The 22,012-nt window shown below is 44.8% G+C and overlaps 1 protein-coding gene across 2 annotated transcripts in view; it reads left to right on the top strand.

Annotated features, from left to right (window-relative positions):
* The window catches only part of RP1L1 (RP1 like 1), a 62,731-nt gene that overhangs the window by 18,752 nt on the left and 21,967 nt on the right, over nucleotides 1-22,012 (top strand). Inside the window, exons 1-2 of one of the 2 annotated variants that reach the window (XM_072986647.2) lie at nucleotides 12,849-12,998; nucleotides 21,349-22,009. In XM_072986647.2, the coding sequence (XP_072842748.2) occupies nucleotides 21,371-22,009 (639 nt within the window). In that variant the 5' untranslated portion in view covers nucleotides 12,849-12,998; nucleotides 21,349-21,370. Of the gene's footprint in view, nucleotides 1-12,848; nucleotides 12,999-21,348; nucleotides 22,010-22,012 lie in introns of those variants that run through there. The other variant, XM_072986642.2, reaches the window with a different exon arrangement.

Here is a 22,012-nt window from a genome sequence, read left to right as displayed (position 1 = left end):
GCTATGCGAAAATCGGTAAGCGAAACAGCTTACCAATCTGCGCAAAGCGATGTTTTACCATTTAAAACATTGCAATGCGATCGCAAAAACGATAGCAAAAAATTCTTCACTATGCGGATTCGTCATTAAACGGGGCGCCCATTATGCGGGGCACCACTGTACTCTGGAGCAATTGTTCTCAACCTTGTGTCCCCAGGTTTTCTTGGACTACATCTCCCAGAAGCCTTCACCATTAGCTGTGCTAGCCAGGATTTCTGGGAGTTGTAGAACAAGAATATGTGGGGGCCCAAGGTTGGGAACCACTGCCATAAAGGTTGTCTCAACCTTATGACAGTGATGATTACTCTGTCTTTGAATTGAGGATGCCTGACACCCAATGGCATGCATGGGTCACCCAAGGCATCTCCTCAGTTTCCAGCAGACACCAGACATTCAGCAGAGCTGCAAGTCAAAACTTCAGAAAATTCCTCCCGAAGACCTTAAGAAACCATCCATAAGAACACAAGAAGAGCCTTGCTGGATCAGGCCAAGGGCCCCGTCTAGTCTAGCTTCCTGTATCTCACCATGGCCCCTCCAGACGTCTCTGAGAGCACACGAGACCACAAGAGACCTGTGTCCTGATTCCCCTCTTCCCCTGCATCAGGCATTTGGAGGTCCCTTCCGTCGAAGCCTGGGAGATGACACATCCCCATCATGGCTTGCAACCTGCGATGGATGTTTCCTCCAGAAATCTGTCCAATCCCCTTTTAAAGGCATCTAGACCAGATGCCATCTCCATGTGGCCTCCAGAAGGTTTTACTATTTCCACACCCCAAGTGAGTTCCCATGGCTAAGCGGGGATTCGAACCCTGTTCTCCAGTCATTCTATCCCACAACACCACTCTGGGAATCCGCCTTTTGCACTCAGCGATCACAAATGTAGAATCTAGACCAATGTGCCCTGAGGCTACGAAACATCAAACAATTCATGCAAGCTTTTTATGGATTAAATATCCCCTTCTTTTGCCATGAATCTCTGGGACAATCGTTTATCATTTTTGTGCACTACTCACAGGATTCTGGTTTTGTGCCTGAAGAAGTGGATTTTCAATCCATGAAATAGTTTGATTTTTTTTTTTCGTGGTGTTACCTTCTTCTGCATTTGTAATCATGGAAAGAGGGTGCAAAGTGGCCCTTCTGGCGTCGGCCACGTTCTCAGCTTTGTAACGCCGCCAAGAGAGGGGCATGCCTGCAAAATGAAAAGCGTAAAGGTGGTGGTGCTGTCCATGGGTGAGAAAGAATGTAAGAGGAGGGACTATCATGCCCAGCTTCCTTCAGCCATGCAAGCTGACGAACTATAGGCCTTGTAGTCTTCTCAAAAGTCACTTCTCAAAGTGTTGGTCCAGCCATATTGCCTAAGGATCAGGTGGGCCGAAGGCCTTTTACACAAGGTTGAAATCATTCGACAAAGAGGTAATATGTTTCTCTTGGGGGGCAAGAAGAGGAATGATCGTGTGAAGGTACAGTAACTGGGATTTCTTGTGTGTAGGGGAGGGGAGAGGGGGCTTCTGGGCAACCTTACGGAATCAGCACCATGCCGAATTGTAGAACGCCTTGTCTTGCTTTTCTTTGCCTGACCCTAAAGAGGGAAAAGGACATTTGGGTTCAGCCCGGAGAAGACGTTTCTAATTCTAGCCTGCTTAGTCAGCATCTCTCCTGTCCTTCATGAGAGACGGGGCCTTTTTGGAGGCAGCCCCATACAGCTCAGATAGCTTCTTTCCAAGCCAGCTCCAGTGTTTTCGGTATGCAAGGTCTCTTGGATTTCCTGGGGCTGAAGCACCCCATGGGCACTTCTCCATGAAACATCTGCTCCTTGTTCGTCCAACTATGGGCCGTGGGTGGAGAACCAGAAGTTTGCCATTGGGATGGACAGTTGTTCATAGCCAAGGGTGAAAAAAGGCTGATGAAACCTGTAGTACAATACCATATGGAGGGTGATCATTGGCCCACCCTTAGTTTAGATGGTGAGAAAGAAAATAATGCAAGGAAAAGCTGAAGGCAGCAGAAGAAGAGGAAGACCAAATAGAAGAGGGACTGACTCAGTAAAAGAAACCACAGACTTGAGCTTGCAAGAGGTGAGCAGGACTGTTGAGAACAGGACACTTCATTTATATTCATGTCAGAAGGATCCAGCGATGCTTGGCAACTCTGGCTGGCAGCAACAACATTGCCTTATTCATATATTGCCAACTCTAGTTGGCAGCAACAACATATTAGAATTTCAGGTGAGATTCCTTCCCTACTCTAGCTGGCGATCCCTTGCTTGTCGGTCTCCCATCCAAGACCTAACCATGTCTGACTCTGCTTAGCTTCTGAAATCAGATGGGACTGTGAGTGTTCAGAGTGGTCCGGTGGTATCACATTGGCAAGACCCCCTTTCTCAGCCTGGGACCGTCTAGATCCCAGACTGAGAAAATATACTACAATTTCCAGAATCCCTCAGCCCCCTCTGAGTCAGACAAACAATCAAGATGTTGGTGGGTTGTTGCTTTTTTTTCTTTTCTTTTCTTTTAACCATAAACAAAATTATTTTGGACAGCTGTCAGTTTAGGAATGGTGAAGAATGAATGGCATTAACAGATAGAAACCTTCTGGTCAAGAGGATGGGAGAAAGAAAAGCTGATTCCATGAAACTTTATACACTGCCACAGCTTACTCAGACATACTGGTTTGAGCTGGTGCAGAATAGGCAAAGCTGAGCTGAAACACGTTCACATAATGTGGGCTGAGATTAAATCCAATCAAACAGATACCGAATTCCAGGTCTTTATGACCTTTGAAGAGCAAAAATGCACACCCGCTGTTTGTGCGTGTGCCGGTGCTCATCTCCCTCTTTCACAACCCTAGTCGTGTTTCAGGTCAGTTTCAACCCTGGCTGGTAGCTCCTTGCTCCCTCTCTTTCTTCACCCCATCACTGTGTGTCTGTCTCTGTATAGGTATGTAGGTCAGCATAGAAACCTCTGTGTTTTTTTCCCATCTGTCAATCTGTACTAGCACTATTCCAGACTGCAATGATTTTTTTTAAAAAATTAGTAAAAAATAACACTGCAGCAGCAGTAGCCAGCGGCTGTGAGAAGCAGCTAGCATGAGGGTGGCCGGGCTCAAGATTAAGCCTCACAGGCAACAATTTGAAAAGCCCATGTAACTCCTTCAACCAATACAAAACACAACTTAAAAACAGATTAAACGTTTTCCCCAAGAGGATGCACACACCGACACAAAAACCACATGACTTTAAACCAAATTCAGAAAAACCCTGATGCATCACTCGATCGATTTCATGCTTGTAACCATGCCCTGAGTCGGGATTCAATGCTCTGCACATGGGAGTGAACCACAATGAACTCAATGAGTTTGATTTCTCCATAGTCGTAATGTTCAAGCGGGAGAGCTGAGATCTCCCAGATTCAGCACTTACTGTCGTGTGCGCCACTTCTCGGTGAGTGGGCAATTCAAGTAGCATGGAACCCATCAAGCAATATAGTGTAGCCGTAAGTGATGTGTGCCGTCCGGGTCTCAGCACTAAACCACCTGTGTAGGTCATCATGGCTGACTCTTAGGACAGTATCTCTCTCTCTCTTACTTCCCTACCTTAAAGGGACATTGTGAGGATTAAATGGACGGTGTCCCATAGCAAGCCTGGGGCAAAATATGTAAGAAATAAATTAAAGTCATCCTTCTCTAGAGTGGGTCAGATGCATTTACAGTTTTACATACATAACATGGGAAGTCATGGCCGGATCATGAACGGCTGGATAGTTCAGTCGTTTAGGCCTCTGGAGCCAGAGGTTGGGAATTCGATTCCTGACTGTGCCTCTTTGAGAGGGGCTGGACTGGATGATCCTTAGGGGCCCCTTCCAGCTCGGTCATTGTTATTATATCTAGTTACTCACCCTCAGCAGCCTACAAGAGTATAAGTAAATTCCGCTCAGTTGTTGTGCTGAATAGCTGAGAGCCTTGCTTTCCGAGATTTTTGTTGTTGTTTAGTCGTTAAGTCGTGTCCGACTCTTCGTGACCACACGGACCAGAGTGTAAGCAGCCCCGTATCTCCAAAGAGATTTATGGGGGTGCAGGAAATTGGGACGAGTACGAAAACCAGACAAACCTCTAACTGCTGAGCAGAGCCAATTGAAACCCAGCCAGGTTCTGTCTAAATTTTCTTCCTCAGAGGCCAATCTCCGTATTAAGAAAACAACACAGTCATAACCATGAGATATACTCAGAATGATTTGGCTCTGAAAGTTTGGTAGCAAACCCACGTGGCCAATTAGACATTCAGCTAGTCTGCTCAAGAAACAATGCTTCTAGTTAGAAATCAATCATTACTGTTTTATTAAAATGAATTACTTTAGAAAAGGTTTCAGTTGATAGTACAATAAGTCAGTAGGTACATTTTCATTCAAGACCAACGGAACACACCACTCCCCCACTCCAGCTAAAAAAATAAAGAAATGAAACTATGCTAACTAACAAAAAGCATAAATCATCCATCTCACGTGTCTTGGGTCTTCAAAGGCTGATGCTAGATGAAAACCAGTCCATTATGGGAAAAGCACGTGTCTGTCCCTTTCTCAGGCAAACTCCATCTTTCGCCCTCTCCTCCTCTTCTTCTTCCCAGAATGCCTCCTGGGCCTTGTTGTCCCGCCTAACTTTCTCAGGGAGCTTCAGTTGTTTTCATACTTTGTGGCAGAATTATTTTGACTACGAAACTCTCTGCTCTCTACTCAGCTTAGCAACGAGATAACCAGAGAGCGAAGCTTCTCTGGAACAGCATGTAAAACTTTCCTACTACAGAACAGACTTTAAATCAAAATGGATGCTATTGGGACAATCTTAGGACTACATATCCCATTCTAATACACATAAAAACACAAATCATCACATGCCCCCCCTGATTATCGTTAAAATTCAGAGCAGTTAATCTGATCTAATTTTAAGAAATCAAGTAAAAGTAACTAAAAAGTAATTCAAAGTAATTAACTGGTTACATCTCAGAATTCAACTACAGATTTAACTATTACAATACTGAAACACAGCACACTGTTGAATACATCGTTTCAACGTTCAGGTTCATAAGAATCTTCACAGTACATTCTAGAAAGACCATCTGCCACTACATTCAATTTTCCAGGAATGTGTTGAACTTCAAAATCAAAATCTTGCAATGCTAGACTCCATCTCAACAATTTTTGGTTGTGAGATTTCATCTTCTGCAACCAAACTAAAGCTCTGTGATCTGTTTGGAGTGTAAACTTACGACCCCATAGGTAAGGTCGAAGTAAATTGAGAGACCAAAATATAGAAAGAGCTTCTTTTTCAGGTACTGCGTAACTTCTCTCTCTATCCAAGAGTTTTCTAGAGAAGTATGAGATAGGGTAAAGGTTCCCATCTTCTCCTTGCTGTAACAAAACAGCTCCCAGTCCTAATTCAGAAGCATCAGTTTGTAAAATGAATGGTTTGTCAAAATCAGGGGATTTCAGTATAGGTGCATCCATAATCTTAGCTTTTAAAGCTTCAAAGGCACCTTGACACTCTGGTGTCCACTTTACCTTGACAGGCTGTCTCTTCCTAGTGAGCTCTGTCAGAGGTGAAGCCAAATGACTGAAATCTGGAATGAATTTTCTGTAGTAGCCGACTAGGCCCAAAAATGAGCGTACCTGTTTCTTAGTTTTAGGGATAGGCCAATCATTAATAGATTGTACTTTAGCTTGCAAAGTCTGAATTTCTCCTTGCCCAATCAAATGACCTAAGTACATGACTTTTCCTTGCATCCACTGACACTTGCTGGCTTTGACTGTCAGTCCTGCTTGCTGAAGTCTGGACAAAACAGTTTCAATGTGAGACATGTGAGAATCAAAATCAGAACTGAAAATGGCAACATCATCAAGATAAGCACTTGCAAAAGGTAAACCTTGTAAAAGTTTGTCTATCATCCTTTGAAATGACGCCCCTGCATTCTTCAAACCAAATGGCAATCTGTGGAAACGGAAGGTTCCCACGTGCGTGATGAAAGCGGTCTTATCTCGTGAATCTTCAGCTAAATCAAGCTGCCAATAAGCATTCTTTAGATCGAGAATGCTGATAAACTTAGCCTTTGAAAGATGTTCAATTAAATCATCCATTCTAGGCAATGGGTATGGATCTGGAACAGTAACACTGTTTAACTTTCTGTAATCAACACAAAATCTTACTTCCTCGAGAATTTCACCCAAAGCGTTACGTTTTGGCACCAGAACCACCGGAGAAGCCCAAGGGGAGAATGACGGTTCAATCACCCCCAAAGATAACATCTTTTGTATCTCTTGTTCAATTTGGATAGCATGATTACCAATTGCTCTATATGGGCTAGACCGTATGGGCTGGGCGTTGTTCTCAGTAGTTATCACATGACTGATCAATTTGGTGTAACCTGGTTTATCTGAAAACACATCTTGGTATTGTTCTAAAATTTGAAACAACCTTTCTTTCTGATCAACGGTACCTGTTAAAACAAGATTATCAGACCATGTACCTGCATCTTGCAATTCAGATAACATATCAATAGGTTCATTTGCAGCATGAAAATATTCAGCATGACATTGAAAAACCATTGCAGATCTATCTTTGTACAGTTTCAAACTATTGACATGGTAAAGAACAGGTTTCTTATTAGAATCCAACATTTTGACAAGATAATTGACATTTCCCAATTTTTGAACAATTTCACCTGGACCTTCCCAGACAACTTCTAGCTTAGAAGGTCTGAGTGGGTTCAGAACAAGTACCAAATCACCCACAGAAAATTCCCTGTGTCTGGATCTCTTGTCGTGGAAGAACTTCTGACTTGCTTGAGCGTCCAACAAATTGTCTCTGGCTAACTCCTGGACAGCCAAGAGTTTCTCTTGAAGTTTTCTAACAAAATCAGCAACTGGCACAGTACTACTTTTAACCACACCTTCCCAATTGGATTTCAGGAAGTCCAATGGTCCTTGTAGATTTCTTCCAAACACCACCTCACTTGGAGAAAAGCCACCTAGTGAAGAATGAGCTGAGCTACGGTAAGCAAACAAAGCAAAAGGCAAAAGCTCATCCCAAATGTTTCCATATTCTTGGGTCAAAGTTTTAATCATCCTAAGCAAAGTTTGTTGACCTCTTTCCACCATACCGTGAGATTGAGGATGATGGGCCGTGGAAAAACTGATGGTTATTCCACTTATCTCGCAGATCTTACGCATAAGTTCACTTGTAAAGGCTCCTGCTTGATCACCAATTATTTTGGATGGTACTCCAATACGCGAGCACAAGTCCACGATGATTCTAGCTATGGTGGTAGCTGTCAGGTTGCTAATAGCGTAAGCCTCGATCCACCTACTGGCAGAACAGATGAAAGAAATGATGTATTTCTTCTTAGATTTAGTAGGAACAAAAGGTCCTAGCACATCCATTTGCAAACACTGGAACACTTGGTCAGGAATTTCCATAATCTGCATTTCGGCCTTTACCTTGTCAGTTTGATGGCCTGTGCGTTGGCAATAGTCACAGGAACTGACATAGTCCTTTACAGTTTTTGAAATACCAGGCCAGTAAAAATGTTGAGAAATCCTCTTTAGGGTTTTTTGTATTCCCTGGTGCCCACTACTCGGATGGTCATGAGCCATTTCTAGTATTCTCAGTCTATATTCAGTAGGCACGACTAACTGTTGAACAGGTTGGGCATCCAAGTTGGATTTGGGGAAATATTCTCTGTACAAAAGTCCATTTTCTCCCCACAGGAAACTAACTTGCTGATGCGTAGGACGTTCAGCATAGTTGTCTGCTTGTGACCTCAAAGAAGCTAGAGAGGGATCATTAAGTTGCTTCAGTCTAAAGTCCTCTGATCCCTTAGGTATCACCTCCTCCATTTTAGTTTCTGTTGTAGCTGCATTATCAGGTTCGGTCACAAGAGGCTGCTGTTGGGTAAGGTCTCCATCTGAGCTATCCTCAGTGGATTCCTGCTCCCGTTCAGGATCATGCATCTCCCTACTTTGAGAACGCGTAACTACCGACATTGAAGTTGCATTTTGACTCTGCATGTGATCCAAAAAAGCAAGATCATTTCCAAGAAGAAAATCAGGTTTTCCCTCATGGGTTAAAATATGTTTTGCCCCTGACCAGCTCTTATACGAAATTTTGACATAAGCTAGAGGAATAAAACGCTGATCAGTCTCTATAGATCCATAAGTTTTTACTGGACACCTCAGGTTGTTCAAGATTAAGGTGGGGTCTAGAAAACGCTTGCTTATCGAAGAAATGTCGGCACCCGAGTCACGAAAAGCACTTAAAGCCATATCACCTCCAGGTGTGTGAAGAAAAACCACCTCAGAAAATGTGCGGGTTGCCCAGTCCCTTTGTGCAGTTGGTACTATGCAATCAGGATCCATAACAGAAAACCTCTCTCCTGATGCAGTCTCTTTTACAATTTCTGAGGAAATTGAAGCAATTTGTAAGTCCAAAACTCTAGGCACATATTGGTTTACTGCTGCCTGCATTCCACTGGCTTGCGAAGGGGTTACAGTTAGGTTAACTCCTTCCTGACTCTGTGAAGGCACAATGCTTGACTGGTGAGGCACAGAAACTGCATTACTGGCAGCTGGCACTTGTTGAGTTCCTGCTGGCACAGAACTTACATACGCCATCTTGGGTGTGCCTGCTTTAGATCTGCGTGGAGCTGGCACAGGTGTTTTCCTAGCTGGCTCCTTAACTTGGCTAGCTGGCACATTCAACTTTGGGCAATCTCGTCGCAGATGAGAGCCACCACATTCAAAACATTTAAGAGGCGTTTTACTCTGGCTAGGAGCTAGACTCCTGCGTTGCTCAAATGAACTTTGCCTGGGCTCTTGAGGAAAAGACTTTCTAAATTCAGGCTGACTCTGTCTCTTAGGCGCTACTGGTGCAGTCTTTGGCCTAACAGGTAGGTCATCATGGTAGTAAGGTAGATTGCTTCTATCAACACCGGCTATTGAGTCCTCAAACTCCTCTTTTTCCTTCAGCTTATTAACCAAACGCTCCACCTCTGCCTCTCTGTACTGCTTCAATAACTCATCACCACCATGTAAGCAGCCCCGTATCTCCAAAGAGATTTATGGGGGTGCAGGAAATTGGGACGAGTACGAAAACCAGACAAACCTCTAACTGCTGAGCAGAGCCAATTGAAACCCAGCCAGGTTCTGTCTAAATTTTCTTCCTCAGAGGCCAATCTCCATATTAAGAAAACAACACAGTCATAACCATGAGATATACTCAGAATGATTTGGCTCTGAAAGTTTGGTAGCAAACCCACGTGGCCAATTAGACATTCAGCTAGTCTGCTCAAGAAACAATGCTTCTAGTTAGAAATCAATCATTACTGTTTTATTAAAATGAATTACTTTAGAAAAGGTTTCAGTTGATAGTACAATAAGTCAGTAGGTACATTTTCATTCAAGACCAACGGAACACACCACTCCCCCACTCCAGCTAAAAAAATAAAGAAATGAAACTATGCTAACTAACAAAAAGCATAAATCATCCATCTCACGTGTCTTGGGTCTTCAAAGGCTGATGCTAGATGAAAACCAGTCCATTATGGGAAAAGCACGTGTCTGTCCCTTTCTCAGGCAAACTCCATCTTTCGCCCTCTCCTCCTCTTCTTCTTCCCAGAATGCCTCCTGGGCCTTGTTGTCCCGCCTAACTTTCTCAGGGAGCTTCAGTTGTTTTCATACTTTGTGGCAGAATTATTTTGACTACGAAACTCTCTGCTCTCTACTCAGCTTAGCAACGAGATAACCAGAGAGCGAAGCTTCTCTGGAACAGCATGTAAAACTTTCCTACTACAGAACAGACTTTAAATCAAAATGGATGCTATTGGGACAATCTTAGGACTACATATCCCATTCTAATACACATAAAAACACAAATCATCACACAGAGCACGCCAGGCCCTCCTGTCTTCCACTGCCTCCCGGAGTTGGGTCAGTTTCATGCTGGTCACTTCGATGACCCTGTCCAACCATCTCGTCTTCTGTCGTCCCCTTCTCCTGTTGCCCTCACACTTTCCCAACATCAGGGTCTTTTCCAGGGAATTTTCTCTTTTCATGAGATGGCCAAAGTCTTGGAGCCTCAGCTTCAGGATCTGTCCTTCCAGTGAGATTACAGATCCATAAGAATAACTTTTTCCAAGGGATAATCTTGAAAAATATGTCAATCTACTCTGTTGCGTACAATGCCGTCCACCTTGCTCAGACGGACATGAGTCTCATCCATTCAATAAAATTGCTTTAGGAGGTATTTGTTACTGTTCTTACTTCTGATTTTTAAGTGGCTGCATAAGTACTGTAACTCCTCTCCTCTTTTTTTGCTGGGAATTAGGATTTCTGAAAAAAATGTTTCAAATATTAAAACATAACTTTAAAAAAGAAAGGTTGAACAGCTAGCTAGCTAGCTAGCTAGCTAGCTAGCTAGCTAGCTAGACAGACAGACAGACAGACAGACAGACAGACAGACAGACAGACAGACAGACAGACAGATAGATAGATAGATAGATAGATAGATAGATAGATAGATAGATAGATAGATAGATAGATAGATAGATAGATAGATAGATAGATAGATAGATAGATAGATAGATAGATAGAGCGATAGAGCGATAGAGCGATAGAGCGATAGAGCGATAGAGCGATAGAGCGATAGAGCGATAGATGAGACAAAACCTTAATCTTTTCTGACAAAATATCTTTACAAGGGTCTTTAAACACCCTTGAAAAGTCATTTTTTGGAGTAAATACATCTGAGTAACTAAAGTGTTCTTTGTTACCTCTAAGCAGTAATTTTGTAACTGCCAGCTCCTGCCAACTTAGCAGTTTAAAAGCATGTAAATGTGAGTTGATAAAATAGGAACCACCTCAGTGGAAAGGTAGATGGGAAGCTAACGGCGTTCCGTGTCTAGTCGTGCTGGCCACACGACCACAGAAACGGTCTTTGGACAAAAAACCCTCGCTCTATGGCTTGGAAATGGAGATGAGCACCGTACCCTAGAATTGGATACGACTGGACTAAATGTCAAGGGCAACCTTTAAAAAAAGTTACATTTCTCAGTATTCCTAAAGTAAGTAGAAACTTCCATGTTCTGCTTAAAAACTAGTGCCTCACACTCCTGGGCTGTGTGGCAAAATAATGTGGCTGAACAACTTCATAGCTTCAGACTGCAAATGGAAGTTTGGGTTCCTGTAAATTCTCCCGTGTGTTAAAAACTCCTTGTATGTAGAAAACTAGCATGCGGGGGAGGAAGATTCTGGCCTTCCTCCTTGCTTGCTCTGCTTGTTTTCTCTGTGCAACTACAAAACATACACAGCATCGTAAGATGGACATCTCCTGGAATCCCTGCAGCCAGCATGGCCACTGACACAATATATGTTGCAGGGTTTTGAATCCCTACTAAAATTCTCTTTTTGTTACACAGTAGAAGTACTAAGACCCACAGAGGAGAATAGCTACAGGTTCCCCAGAGTCCTTCCCTTTCTCATGAACTGGCACTTAAAGTCTCAAAAACATACTCTGAGACATTCATAGGAGAAAGAATTTTTAAAAGTTCCTTTACTTACAGTTGTTTGAAATTAGACGCGCACACACTAGAAACCAACAAAATAGATCAACAGCGACAAACGCCACCAGCTGCCGAAAGGGAGGGATCAGCAGAGAGAGAACTATCAGCAGAGAGGTGGCGCTCTCTTTGCATTTCAAAAGCTAGAAGGAATGGTTGGTTAGTGCTGGATAGACAGACCATCATCACCATAGCCCAGCAAAGTTCCTCCTAGTCAATCTACAGACAACTTCAACAATATATTCTCAACATGACTACTCCTCTTATTATAACTGAATTTCCCTCATTGGCAGTTGGTACACTGCTCTACAAGGATATTTATATATCTATCAAGATAATTCATGTGTGGTCATTAAGAAAATACCTAAAACTCAGTAGGGCATATATGGAACCCAAATATGTCCTTCTTACAGATTTGCAGTCTGCCTTCAATTAATCAACCAATTAAACAAAATTATGCCATCAGTCATATAAATCATATAAAACATGTATTAATAAGCAATATATATGTTGCTTATTAATACAAATATAAAAACCTAGCTGAAGCTACTTGTGCCCTGTCTGATTCACTTTGTGCTTTTCGGCTGAACAAATTCGTAAAATTCCCCTTGCCTTAAATTCGCAACCTTTCGGCTTTTTTTATTTATGCATGTATTCGACTTTTATACCACCCATCTGGCTATAGGGCAACTCGTTCTGGCTGTTGCACAAATTGATCTGAATCAGGCCAGTTCACTTCAGAATTGGGGATTCAACCAAATCAGGTGTCCAGCCTTAATGTTTAACTATTCAGCAGTTCTGTGTTTGAAGGGCACACCCTGTATTTAACCATCCCTGTGCAATGCCAGGGTGTCTCCACCAGAATGCCAAATTTGTTGTTTTAAGGCACAGAGAGATGTCCGTATGCCTTAAAACAACAATTTCAGCCTTCTGGTAGGGCAAACACAGCCATGACATCCCTTTGGATCACAACCGTGCCAATCAAGACTTTGCATTTAGCTCCGTGAAGCCGGTGGAAGACCATTCAGCGGTGGGTGAACCGTCGTCAGGCAGGGAAGGCTGACCGAACCAGCTGCCTCCAAAGCCAACGGTGGATTTCAAGGCCTCCTCGGAGAGCTTAGGTGGCTTTTCTGTCTAATGTTAGCAACGCCGTCCTGATTAACCCTGCGCGTTACATACTCAGTGACTTAGAGGACAGTTTGATTGACAGCACATCGCAGCTCTTGCTGGCCATCAGGCGTCTGCCCGCGTCTGCCACTTTTCCGTTCTCTGCCGGGGACCCTTGGCTGCGCAAGAGGAGGGTGACAGGAAAGGGGGCAGCGGTTTGGTCCCATTGGGTGGAAAAACCATGAAGCAACTTGGGGTAAGTACATGCTTAATGTTTTAGAACGGTCTGTGGTTCCGAGGGCTCTTCCCTTGGGTTTAGCGATCGGCACCGGCAGTGCAAGATTGACAGCCCTCCCTACAAAACCTTACAGGCTGTTTCTTCCCCTATTACAAAGTCACACGTAACTGGGGATTTGTGACATTTCTTGCTCTCAAGTGTGTCATTGTAGGCAGCAGGTCTCCAGAATTATAAAAGGTACCACAGTGTATGGAACAGACCTCAGAAAGCGGCACTTTTTAGACCATAAAGATTAAATGTTATTTATTTATGAAGAGCACGGCCCAACAGCCCAAAAAACCTACAACCACCATTGGATCCTGGCCGCGAAAACCTTCGAGAATACATATTTATTAATTGTCACAATGGTTTGTGATTGTTTGTACATTGAAACCTTTGTATTTTTCTTCCCCCCCCTCCACATAATATAATCGGAGATGAGGCGCAGGCTATTGAAGTAAATTTAGAGACATAGCAGAAAGGGAGGCGTACACCTAAGATTTAGCGAGAAACCGAATTTCCTAATTAATCATCGGAATATGAACTTTATATACGTCTTTGTGTCTTACATTTTCTGGAAGCTGAGCAAGCTTGCTTTTTTTGGACTACAACTCCCATCACCCACCGGTCTTTCTGGCCAGGTGGGATGGGAGATTTTTTTGGGTGCCGTCGTCCAAACAGGGGAAGAGGTCCACGATCTGATTTTCTGTTATCCCGGTGGTTTTGTGGGGACCACAAGGGCGGAAAGATTTTTGCCCGGCGCACCATTCTGGGGTGTTGATTCTGGGGAGAACCGACATTTTTACAATCTGAGGGTTCCAAGATTAAAAGGTGGGCCGAAAACCAAGATCCTGGCTTCAATAGCTCTGCACTGGGATGGTAGCAGTCCTTACCAAATCTGATCGGGGCTATGGATAGCTTGGGGAGATCCACTTTCTTTGATAAGCCTAACAGAACCAACAGGAAAGGCGGACATTCTTCTATCAGGGCCAGCCCAACCATTATCCAGAGTGAGAGAGCTGCCTCAAACCCCAGTTGCTATGGGGCCACAGCTATCCCGTACCCCTGAACCAGCCTGTTGCTCTTAGCAACACTGACTCAAGGATTATAGTTCAGTTTGGTAACCGAACCAGTCAGCTTCTAGATCTAGAAGAGAGGATGGAGCGCCATCTTAGCTGCTGGATAGCTCAGTGAAGCTAGGTCTCTGGCTCCGGAGCGGAAGGTAGGGAGTTTGATTCCCCAGTGAAGTCTCCTTGGCAGTGGCTGGACTTGATAATCTTTAGGGGGACCCTTCCAGCTCTGCCGTTCTAAGGTTAGGGTTCTCTGTTTTAGGCAGCAAAAAGTTTAGGGCCGGCCCTGCCTTTCCTTGAATGCACCCAAATGCTGCCTTCTGTTTTGGGGAAGCCTTCAGTCTTTGAAGGTTTGTGATCCCCACCTAAGATCTTCTCAGAAATGGGGCAAACAAATAGAAGCAACGAAGGGGGAGGTTGGGGTGTAGTTGGTGCAAATATAACTTTCTCCACTTTCTGAAAGCCCGGTCTTGTTGACACAGAGTGACAGTGGCTCTTCAGCATATGTGAAAGGGCAAGTTCTTAATAGTGGCTGCAAAAATGGAGACCAGGACCTTTCTACAAACTGTGCAAAGTACGATGGAGCTATAAGCCCTCCACTCAGATTTTGGCCCCTGGGGGCCCACCTGGTGGCAGTTCAGGTGTTGGTTTGATTCGATTTGGGGTCACCCTGGATAAAGAAGCACTTTGTCCGCTCTTTTGGGATATGGGCTGAACTTCTGTGACATCAGCTCCGTCTTCGTTTTGCTTTTCTGCCCCCCCCCCCGATGTTTTCATCTCTTCAAATATTCAAATATATGTGAAAGGTAGAAAGTGAAGAAATCGGACAGGGGTGAAAACTGGATTGAGTTCGGTGCCTAAAACTTAACGTTTCCATGACTTGTGCTGCCGGTTAGAATTTGGAGAAAATGCTGGTTTCCGACAGGGCAAGCAGACAAGGCTGGCTGGGGCATGCTACGGGTTGGAGTCTTTGAAGAAAACTTGTCCGGGTTCCAGGTCTCTCTAGATTCTTGGTCTGCTTAGGTTCTCGTCCTTTGACCTCAGGGCAGGGGGCGATGAAACACAAACGGTGTCTCAGAATATAGTGTCCATCGTCTATGATCTTCTGGTTCTTACCTACAAAGCCCTCCATGGTTTGGGATCTCGCTACTGGTCTGAGTGACTTTCTTGAGGAACATCAGCTGATGCCCCTTCACCCAGGCCATGCTCCTATGCCATGGGCTTTCGGTGGAGGTGCACCTGCCCGCCCGCCTTCAAGAAGATGCTAAAAACGAGACTGTTGGAAGAAGCCTTGAGGAACCTCCTTGGTTTGATGTTTTCTTTGATTTTGCCACGGCCTTGCCATTGTTTCGGTCGAGTCTAGAGATGGGCACGAACCACCGAACTGGCCAAACAGTTCCGCCTCCTATGGGAGGTACCCACTCAGAGGCTGTGCCCCGGCTTCCCTGCCCCGCCTCCTCCAGGCGGTTCGTCTGAGTGGATACCCCCTGGGAGGAGGCGTGGCTCGGAAGTGTCGAACACCGGTTCGGCGGAAAGACGAACCAGCACGAATTGCCCGTTGAGCAATTTTATAAGCCGCCCCGAGTAGACTTTGTCTAGAGGGGCGGGGTATGAATCTAAATAAAGTAAAGTAAAAAAGTAAAGTGAGCGGTATGTGCCCATCTCGTGCCCAGTCCGTTAGGCCTATGCAGTTTTATGCACGGTTGCGTTCTTTCTTGATTCCTCAATTATTTTGCTTTACTGTAATTTGATGATTTGGTGTCTTTATTTATTGCTTCTTTTCATATGAGCCACTGAGAATTATGCACAGCACTAATTAGTTATATAAGGTTTTAAATACATACATACATACATACATACATACATACATACATACATACATACATACATACATACATACATACATACATACATACATACATACATACATACATACATGTATATACCGTATTTTTCGCACCATAAGACACACTTTTTAACCACAAAACAGGGGGGTGGAAAGTCTGTGCTTCTTATGGAGCAAAGAAAACAGATTATATTTTCCTGTTTTCTTCTCCTAAAAAATTGGTGCGTCTTATGGAAAGGTGCGTCTTATGGTGCAAAAAATATGGTATTTTCTTTGTCTGCTGCACAAACATTAGGCTAGTAAATCTGCCAGGCCTGTGTGCATCTCCTTTAATTATTATTATTTTGTTTAATTCTTTCTGTTTTGAAGCAAGGTGCTTATTTTGGGATGTTTTTAACCAAGTCAAACGAAACAAACTTTCCAACCGTCTCCTTTTGTCTCAAGTAATAAGCGACCCTCCTGGTATTTTCTAGGTATTAGGAACATAGAAGTGGTTTTTCAGACCTCATCTCCCTCTATGAGCCTGCCCTGCAGTAAGATCATTAAGAGAGGCCTTTCTCTTGGTCCCGCCACCCTTGCAGGTGCATTTGATGGGGGACACAGGAGAGGGCCTTCTCTGTGGCTGCTCCCAGAGGCTGTGGAACTCCCTCCCACCAGAGGCCGGTCTGGCCCCATCGTTGCTGTCCTTCCACAAGCAGGCAAAGGCCTACCTCTTCAGGCAAGCTTTCCCTGAGTGATTGCCCGCCTGAGTGGAATTTTTAAATGGACTTTTGTGCCTTACTGCTTTGAATTTGTTTTTGGTGTTGCTTATGTTTTTTCAGTATTGCATTCATTTGATCTTTTTTAGTATTGTGCACTCACCATTGTTAGCTTAAATACTGTCTTTTTATGGTTGCAAACTGGCCTGGGCCCTTTTAACTCACCTCCAAAAATACAGCAGGATAGACATATTATTTGTTTGGTTGTTTGTTTATTTGTTTGTTTGTTTGTTTCCTCGCTTCCCATCTGGATCCAGGTTGGTTCATAACAACTAAAACTATAAAGCAACAACAGTTTTAAAAATACTATACAATATTCTCTGGAAAAATACCCCATAATGCTGGGAAAGTTGGAAGGCCATAGGAAAAGAGGAAGGCCAAATACGATATGGATCAACTCCCTAAATCAGTGGTTCCCAACCCTGGGGTCATGATCACCAAGAAGGGGGGGGTCACCAAATGATTTCTGGAGGGGGGCACTTTATATGTGTTACCGCCCTCGTTAAATAATTTCTTCCTTCACTTTTCAAAGCGGGATATTAAAGTTTGTGGAGAAAAAAGCCTCTACTTTCAGAGAAGGGATGCTTGTATTTCGCCCCCCCCCCCAGGAATGGGGATTTGAGTCACGGGACCCGCTGTCAAGTCGGACTAAATTCGCACTGGGGACTCAACTCAGACTTGACAAAGTTTTTCTTTTTCAATGACTCCAATTTGGCTCGTGGGTGCAAGGAAAGTTTTGTGACAGTTTCTGAGTGGGACCCGCTCTGGGTCAAGGGTCCAGCAATGTCCTTTTGCTCCCTGGTCCATCTTTGAAGTCTTTTGACTTCAAAGTCCTTCGGCCTTCTCTTCTCCTACCTTTAACCTCCCCTGGTCGGTTCCCTCCCCAGTTTTGAAAAAGGGGGCAATGGAGTTGGAAACAGAAGCAGTGGGACGGTGAGCAACAGCAGCAGGAATGGCGGCTTATTTCTGCACACATGGCAGAGCGCTGCAAGGGATTTGGCTATTATCAAAGGGGGGTCGCAACTTGAAAAAGGTTGGGAACCAGTGTCTTAAAGGATGGGGCAGGCTTGAGTTCGCAACCGCTGGGCAGGGGTGTCGAGGACAGGACATTCTGGAGATCTGTCCTTCATAGGGTTGCCATCAGTCGGGGTCAACTTATGACCACACCTAACACCGACCACAACATATGAATGTCATGTCAGCCAGTTCCCATTTTAGCCACAATGAATTTTTGGAAAAAAAAAATGATTTTTATACACAAGTTCTTTCTGTTCAGGTTTTTTTCAGGGGTGGGTGGGGGGAGGAAATAAATCACAGCTTCTGGAAAATTCATTTCCACCTGTGACCCCTTCTTAAGAACCATACACTATGGGAGAACCGGGGAAACGTTTTTCAGAATACGGTTTGCCCACATTTTGGAAATCTGCCCCTGCCGGGAGCACCCACCGATGGGCTTCAGGGAGAAATGTAGAGACTAGTTCAGCCAGGGGAGCTGGTAAGTGGCCTAGCTCAGAACATGTCCAGAATTCTTGTTGTTTTGAAAGTCCGGCGAGAGATTGCTGAGTTTTTCTAGATTGGGTGCCAAATAAGGCGGTTTGCTCCATGGATAAGATGGTTACTGGTCAGCACTTTGTTGTTGTTTAGTCGTTTAGTCATGTCTGACTCTTCGTGACCCCATGGACCAGAGCACGCCAGGCCCTCCTGTCTTCCACTGCCTCCCGGAGTTGGGGCAAATTCATGTTGGTCACTTCAATGACCCTGTCCAACCATCTCGTCCTCTGTCATCCCCTTCTCCTCTTCCCTCACACTTTCCCACCATCAGGGTCTTTTCCAGGGAGTCTTCTCTTCTCATGAGAAGGCCAAAGTCTTGGAGCCCCAGCTTCAGGATCTGTCCTTCCAGTGAGCACGCAGGGTTGATCATCTCCCTAGCATACTAAAATTTAGGCCTATTCCCCCTGATAATAATGCAGCTGCAGGCTAGGTTGAGCCCCGGAATATATCCTCTTCTCTCTCCCCCATGCTTGGGCTACAAACTTTTTAGCTAGGATTCTAATTAAAGCCTCCTTTGCTATGAACTTCCTCCAAAAATGACAGCTTATCCTCAAGGACATTTGTCCTGCTTGCTGTTTAATGCGCTGGTGGGTCTGGTTGGTCCACTCTTTTTTTCTGGCACCCACAAATGGACATCACTGGAGCGGACCAATTGCACCTTTCTGAACCCCTGTCAGGGGTTCTATTATTATTTTGGTGTCGGTTGGGGAGCTCCAGTTTAGACTGTTCCCAGCAAGCATAGTCACTGGGAATGGACTGAACAAGAACCTTGCAGCTTGTTCTGGTTTCAGTTCCCAGTATTGTGAGTCACCTCAGGATATAAGAAACTGCATACTTCCCTTGATCATCTGTGGAGGGATAAAGGAAGTGAACTTGTTTTAATTGCATCTGCTAGATTGTCACTGCTGCAATGTATCGCTTCTATTAAATTAAAAATTTATTTGCGAAGGCTTTCATGGCCAGGATATAATAGTTATTTTGTGGGTTTTTCGGGCTCTTTAGCCATGTTCTGAAGGTTGATTTTCCTGACATTTCGCCAGTCTCTCTGGACGGCATCTTCAGAGGACAGCACTTGAGAGCACAGAGTGCTGTCCTCTGAAGATGCCGGCCTCAGAGACTGGCGAAACGTTAGGAAGAACAACCTTCAGAATGTGGCCAAAGAGCCCGACAAACCCACAACAACCAAATTAAAAATTACTTTTCTTTGCCTGTCTGTATATTTTTGATCAAAGCCACAGCTGCTGGCGGTTTCCCGATCAGCAATGCACAAAAAAATTAATCAAAGTGATTAATCACAACAGTGATGAGCTAGCAGATGTTTAAAAAATTCACTTCCCCTGACCCGCAGATGATCAGAGGAAGCATTTCATTGACACGAAGGTCAATATGCCATTTGAATAGAAGGAATGTGCCAAGTGGCGCACCACACCTCCCCCCAACCACAATTGACCCTTTGCAGCCTGATCCATCCCACACCAAAATAGCCACACTGGACAGGCCCTGAGTCATGATCTGGCTAAAGAGCCTGAGTTTGCGAGTATGATTCCCCACTGTGCATTCCAGGAGAAGAAACAGTCTGTGTCGCTTTGGGCAAGCAGCACAGTCCAGACGTGTACTGAAAAAGAATGGAATGGTGAACCCCTTCTTTATACCTAGAAATCCCCAGGAAGGGTCACCATAGATTGGAATCAACTTGATGCATCTTGTCGTTGTCAAATGAGCGAACAAATGTCATGGCTTCTTCCTGGCCCTCAGTAGAATACCATGTGAACCAACCATTAAAAGCAAAACCATTCTGCTTGATGGAAGACCTGGTACAGCTCAGTGGGTTGGACTGCCTATTTGCAGAGCCAGGACTAGGATTTGGGAACCCCAACCATGCCTTCCAGGAGACACAAAGAGCTGAAATCCCCTAGAGAGGCTACCTGCCCTGCCCTCTGGACAGCCTTGACAAGATGCCACCAGAAAGTGGGACTGGCCAAGCTCCCCTGAGTGACTCTTCCCTAGAAAACCATTGGAAGGATTGCCAGATGTTAGGATCGACTTGATAGATCATAATAATAATTATTATAGGATGATGATGATGATGAGAATCTTAGAACTGCAGAGCTGGAAGGAAACCTATGGATCATCCCGTCCGCCTCCTGGTAGGGAGGCACAGTGGAGAATCGAACCCCCAACATCTGGCTTTCCAGCCAGAGACCTAAACCGCTGAGTTACCCAGCAGTTCTCTTGTCATTCAACCACATGTTTTTCCCCCTAAGCCTACGTTTTAAAACGAGGTGTACAAGCTGTGTTTTCCTTGAATTTCAGGTTAAGTGGAGTACAGACGTCACCCGACATAATGAAGCCAACTCCTTCGTTTTTTAAACAAATCAGATCCTGAAAAATCTAACTTCGGGAGCTCCCCTTTAAAATGTACAATTCTCAAGTTCTTAATGGCAGGATACCTATCTGTGCGCACAGGGAATTTTAAGAAAGGGGAACATGACGAGAATAGGGGGAAAGTGGAGATAAAGTTTCAAAGGAGAGGGAGAAAACATTGCAAGAATATTTGGTATTTGTGGTAGCAAAATACAGCAAGCTCGTGCTAGATTAGGGTATTGGAGAAGAATACCATATGTAGAAACACATTCAGGCAAAAAATTTTGTTGTTTAGTTGTTAAGTCGTGTCCGACTCTTCGTGACCCCATGGACCAGAGCACGCCAGGCCCTCCTCTCTTCCACTGCCTCCCGGAGTTGTGTCAAATTCATGTTGGTCGCTTTGATGACCCTGTCCAACCATCTCGTCCTCCTTCATCCCCTTCTCCTCTTGCCTTCACTCTTTCCCAACATCAGGGTCTTTTCCAGGGAGTCTTCTCTTCTCATGAGATGGCCAAAGTACTGGAGCCTCAGCTTCAGGATCTGTCCTTCCATCAAGTAAAAATAGAAAACCTATATTGATTGCTTCTAGAAATCCATTGGCGATAGTGTAGGAGAAAGAACCCTATGCTTAGCTGAGGAAGCCTCTGAAATGGTTTTTCATGTTTTTCATCCTAAAGCTGTTCTCTGTTTGTCTCCTGTTATTGCATGATTCACCGACTACGTTTGCTATGGCTTTGCAGTTACCTCTAAGCGCTTGGCAGAATGACCCAACCATCTGCTGACGATCTCTCCACCTCGGGCCCCTACAACTATGAGCAGACCCTTCCCCCCGTGGCTCGGGGCAATGGTGTCACCCAGGTGGCCCCGGCCAAGAAGATAACCTTCTACAAGAGTGGAGACCCTCAGTTCGGAGGGGTCAAGATGGCCATCAACCAGCGCACCTTCAAGAGCTTCAACGCCCTCATGGATGACCTCTCCCACAGGGTCCCACTGCCTTTCGGGGTGCGGACCATCACGACGCCACGGGGCATCCACTGCATCAGCACTCTGGACCAGCTGGAGGACGGCGGGTGCTACCTCTGCTCGGACAAGAAGTATGCCACCCCCATGAACCTTGGGGCCGCCAGCCGGAAGACCGGGCCTCCAAAGAACAGCCAACCGGCGAGTGCGGCGAGGAAGGCGGCCCCTGACGCCAAGCCAGAAGACCACGCAGCCACGGGCACTCCACAGGGCACAAAGCTCCCAAAGAAAATCACGCTGGTGAGGAACGGAGACATCACCGCCCAGCGGCCATTTGTCCTCAGCCGAAAAAATGCACGGAGTTTCAGAACGCTCTTAGATGAGATTTCTGAGATCATGCAGTACTCAGTGAAGAAACTCTACACGCTGGATGGAAAGAAGGTG

Source organism: Pogona vitticeps, chromosome 1, assembly GCF_051106095.1.
Source record: "Pogona vitticeps strain Pit_001003342236 chromosome 1, PviZW2.1, whole genome shotgun sequence".
In the NCBI taxonomy this organism is placed as follows: Eukaryota; Metazoa; Chordata; class Lepidosauria; order Squamata; family Agamidae; genus Pogona; species Pogona vitticeps.
Note: the sequence above shows the minus strand (reverse complement) of the source record. Positions and strands in the feature narration are given on the sequence as shown.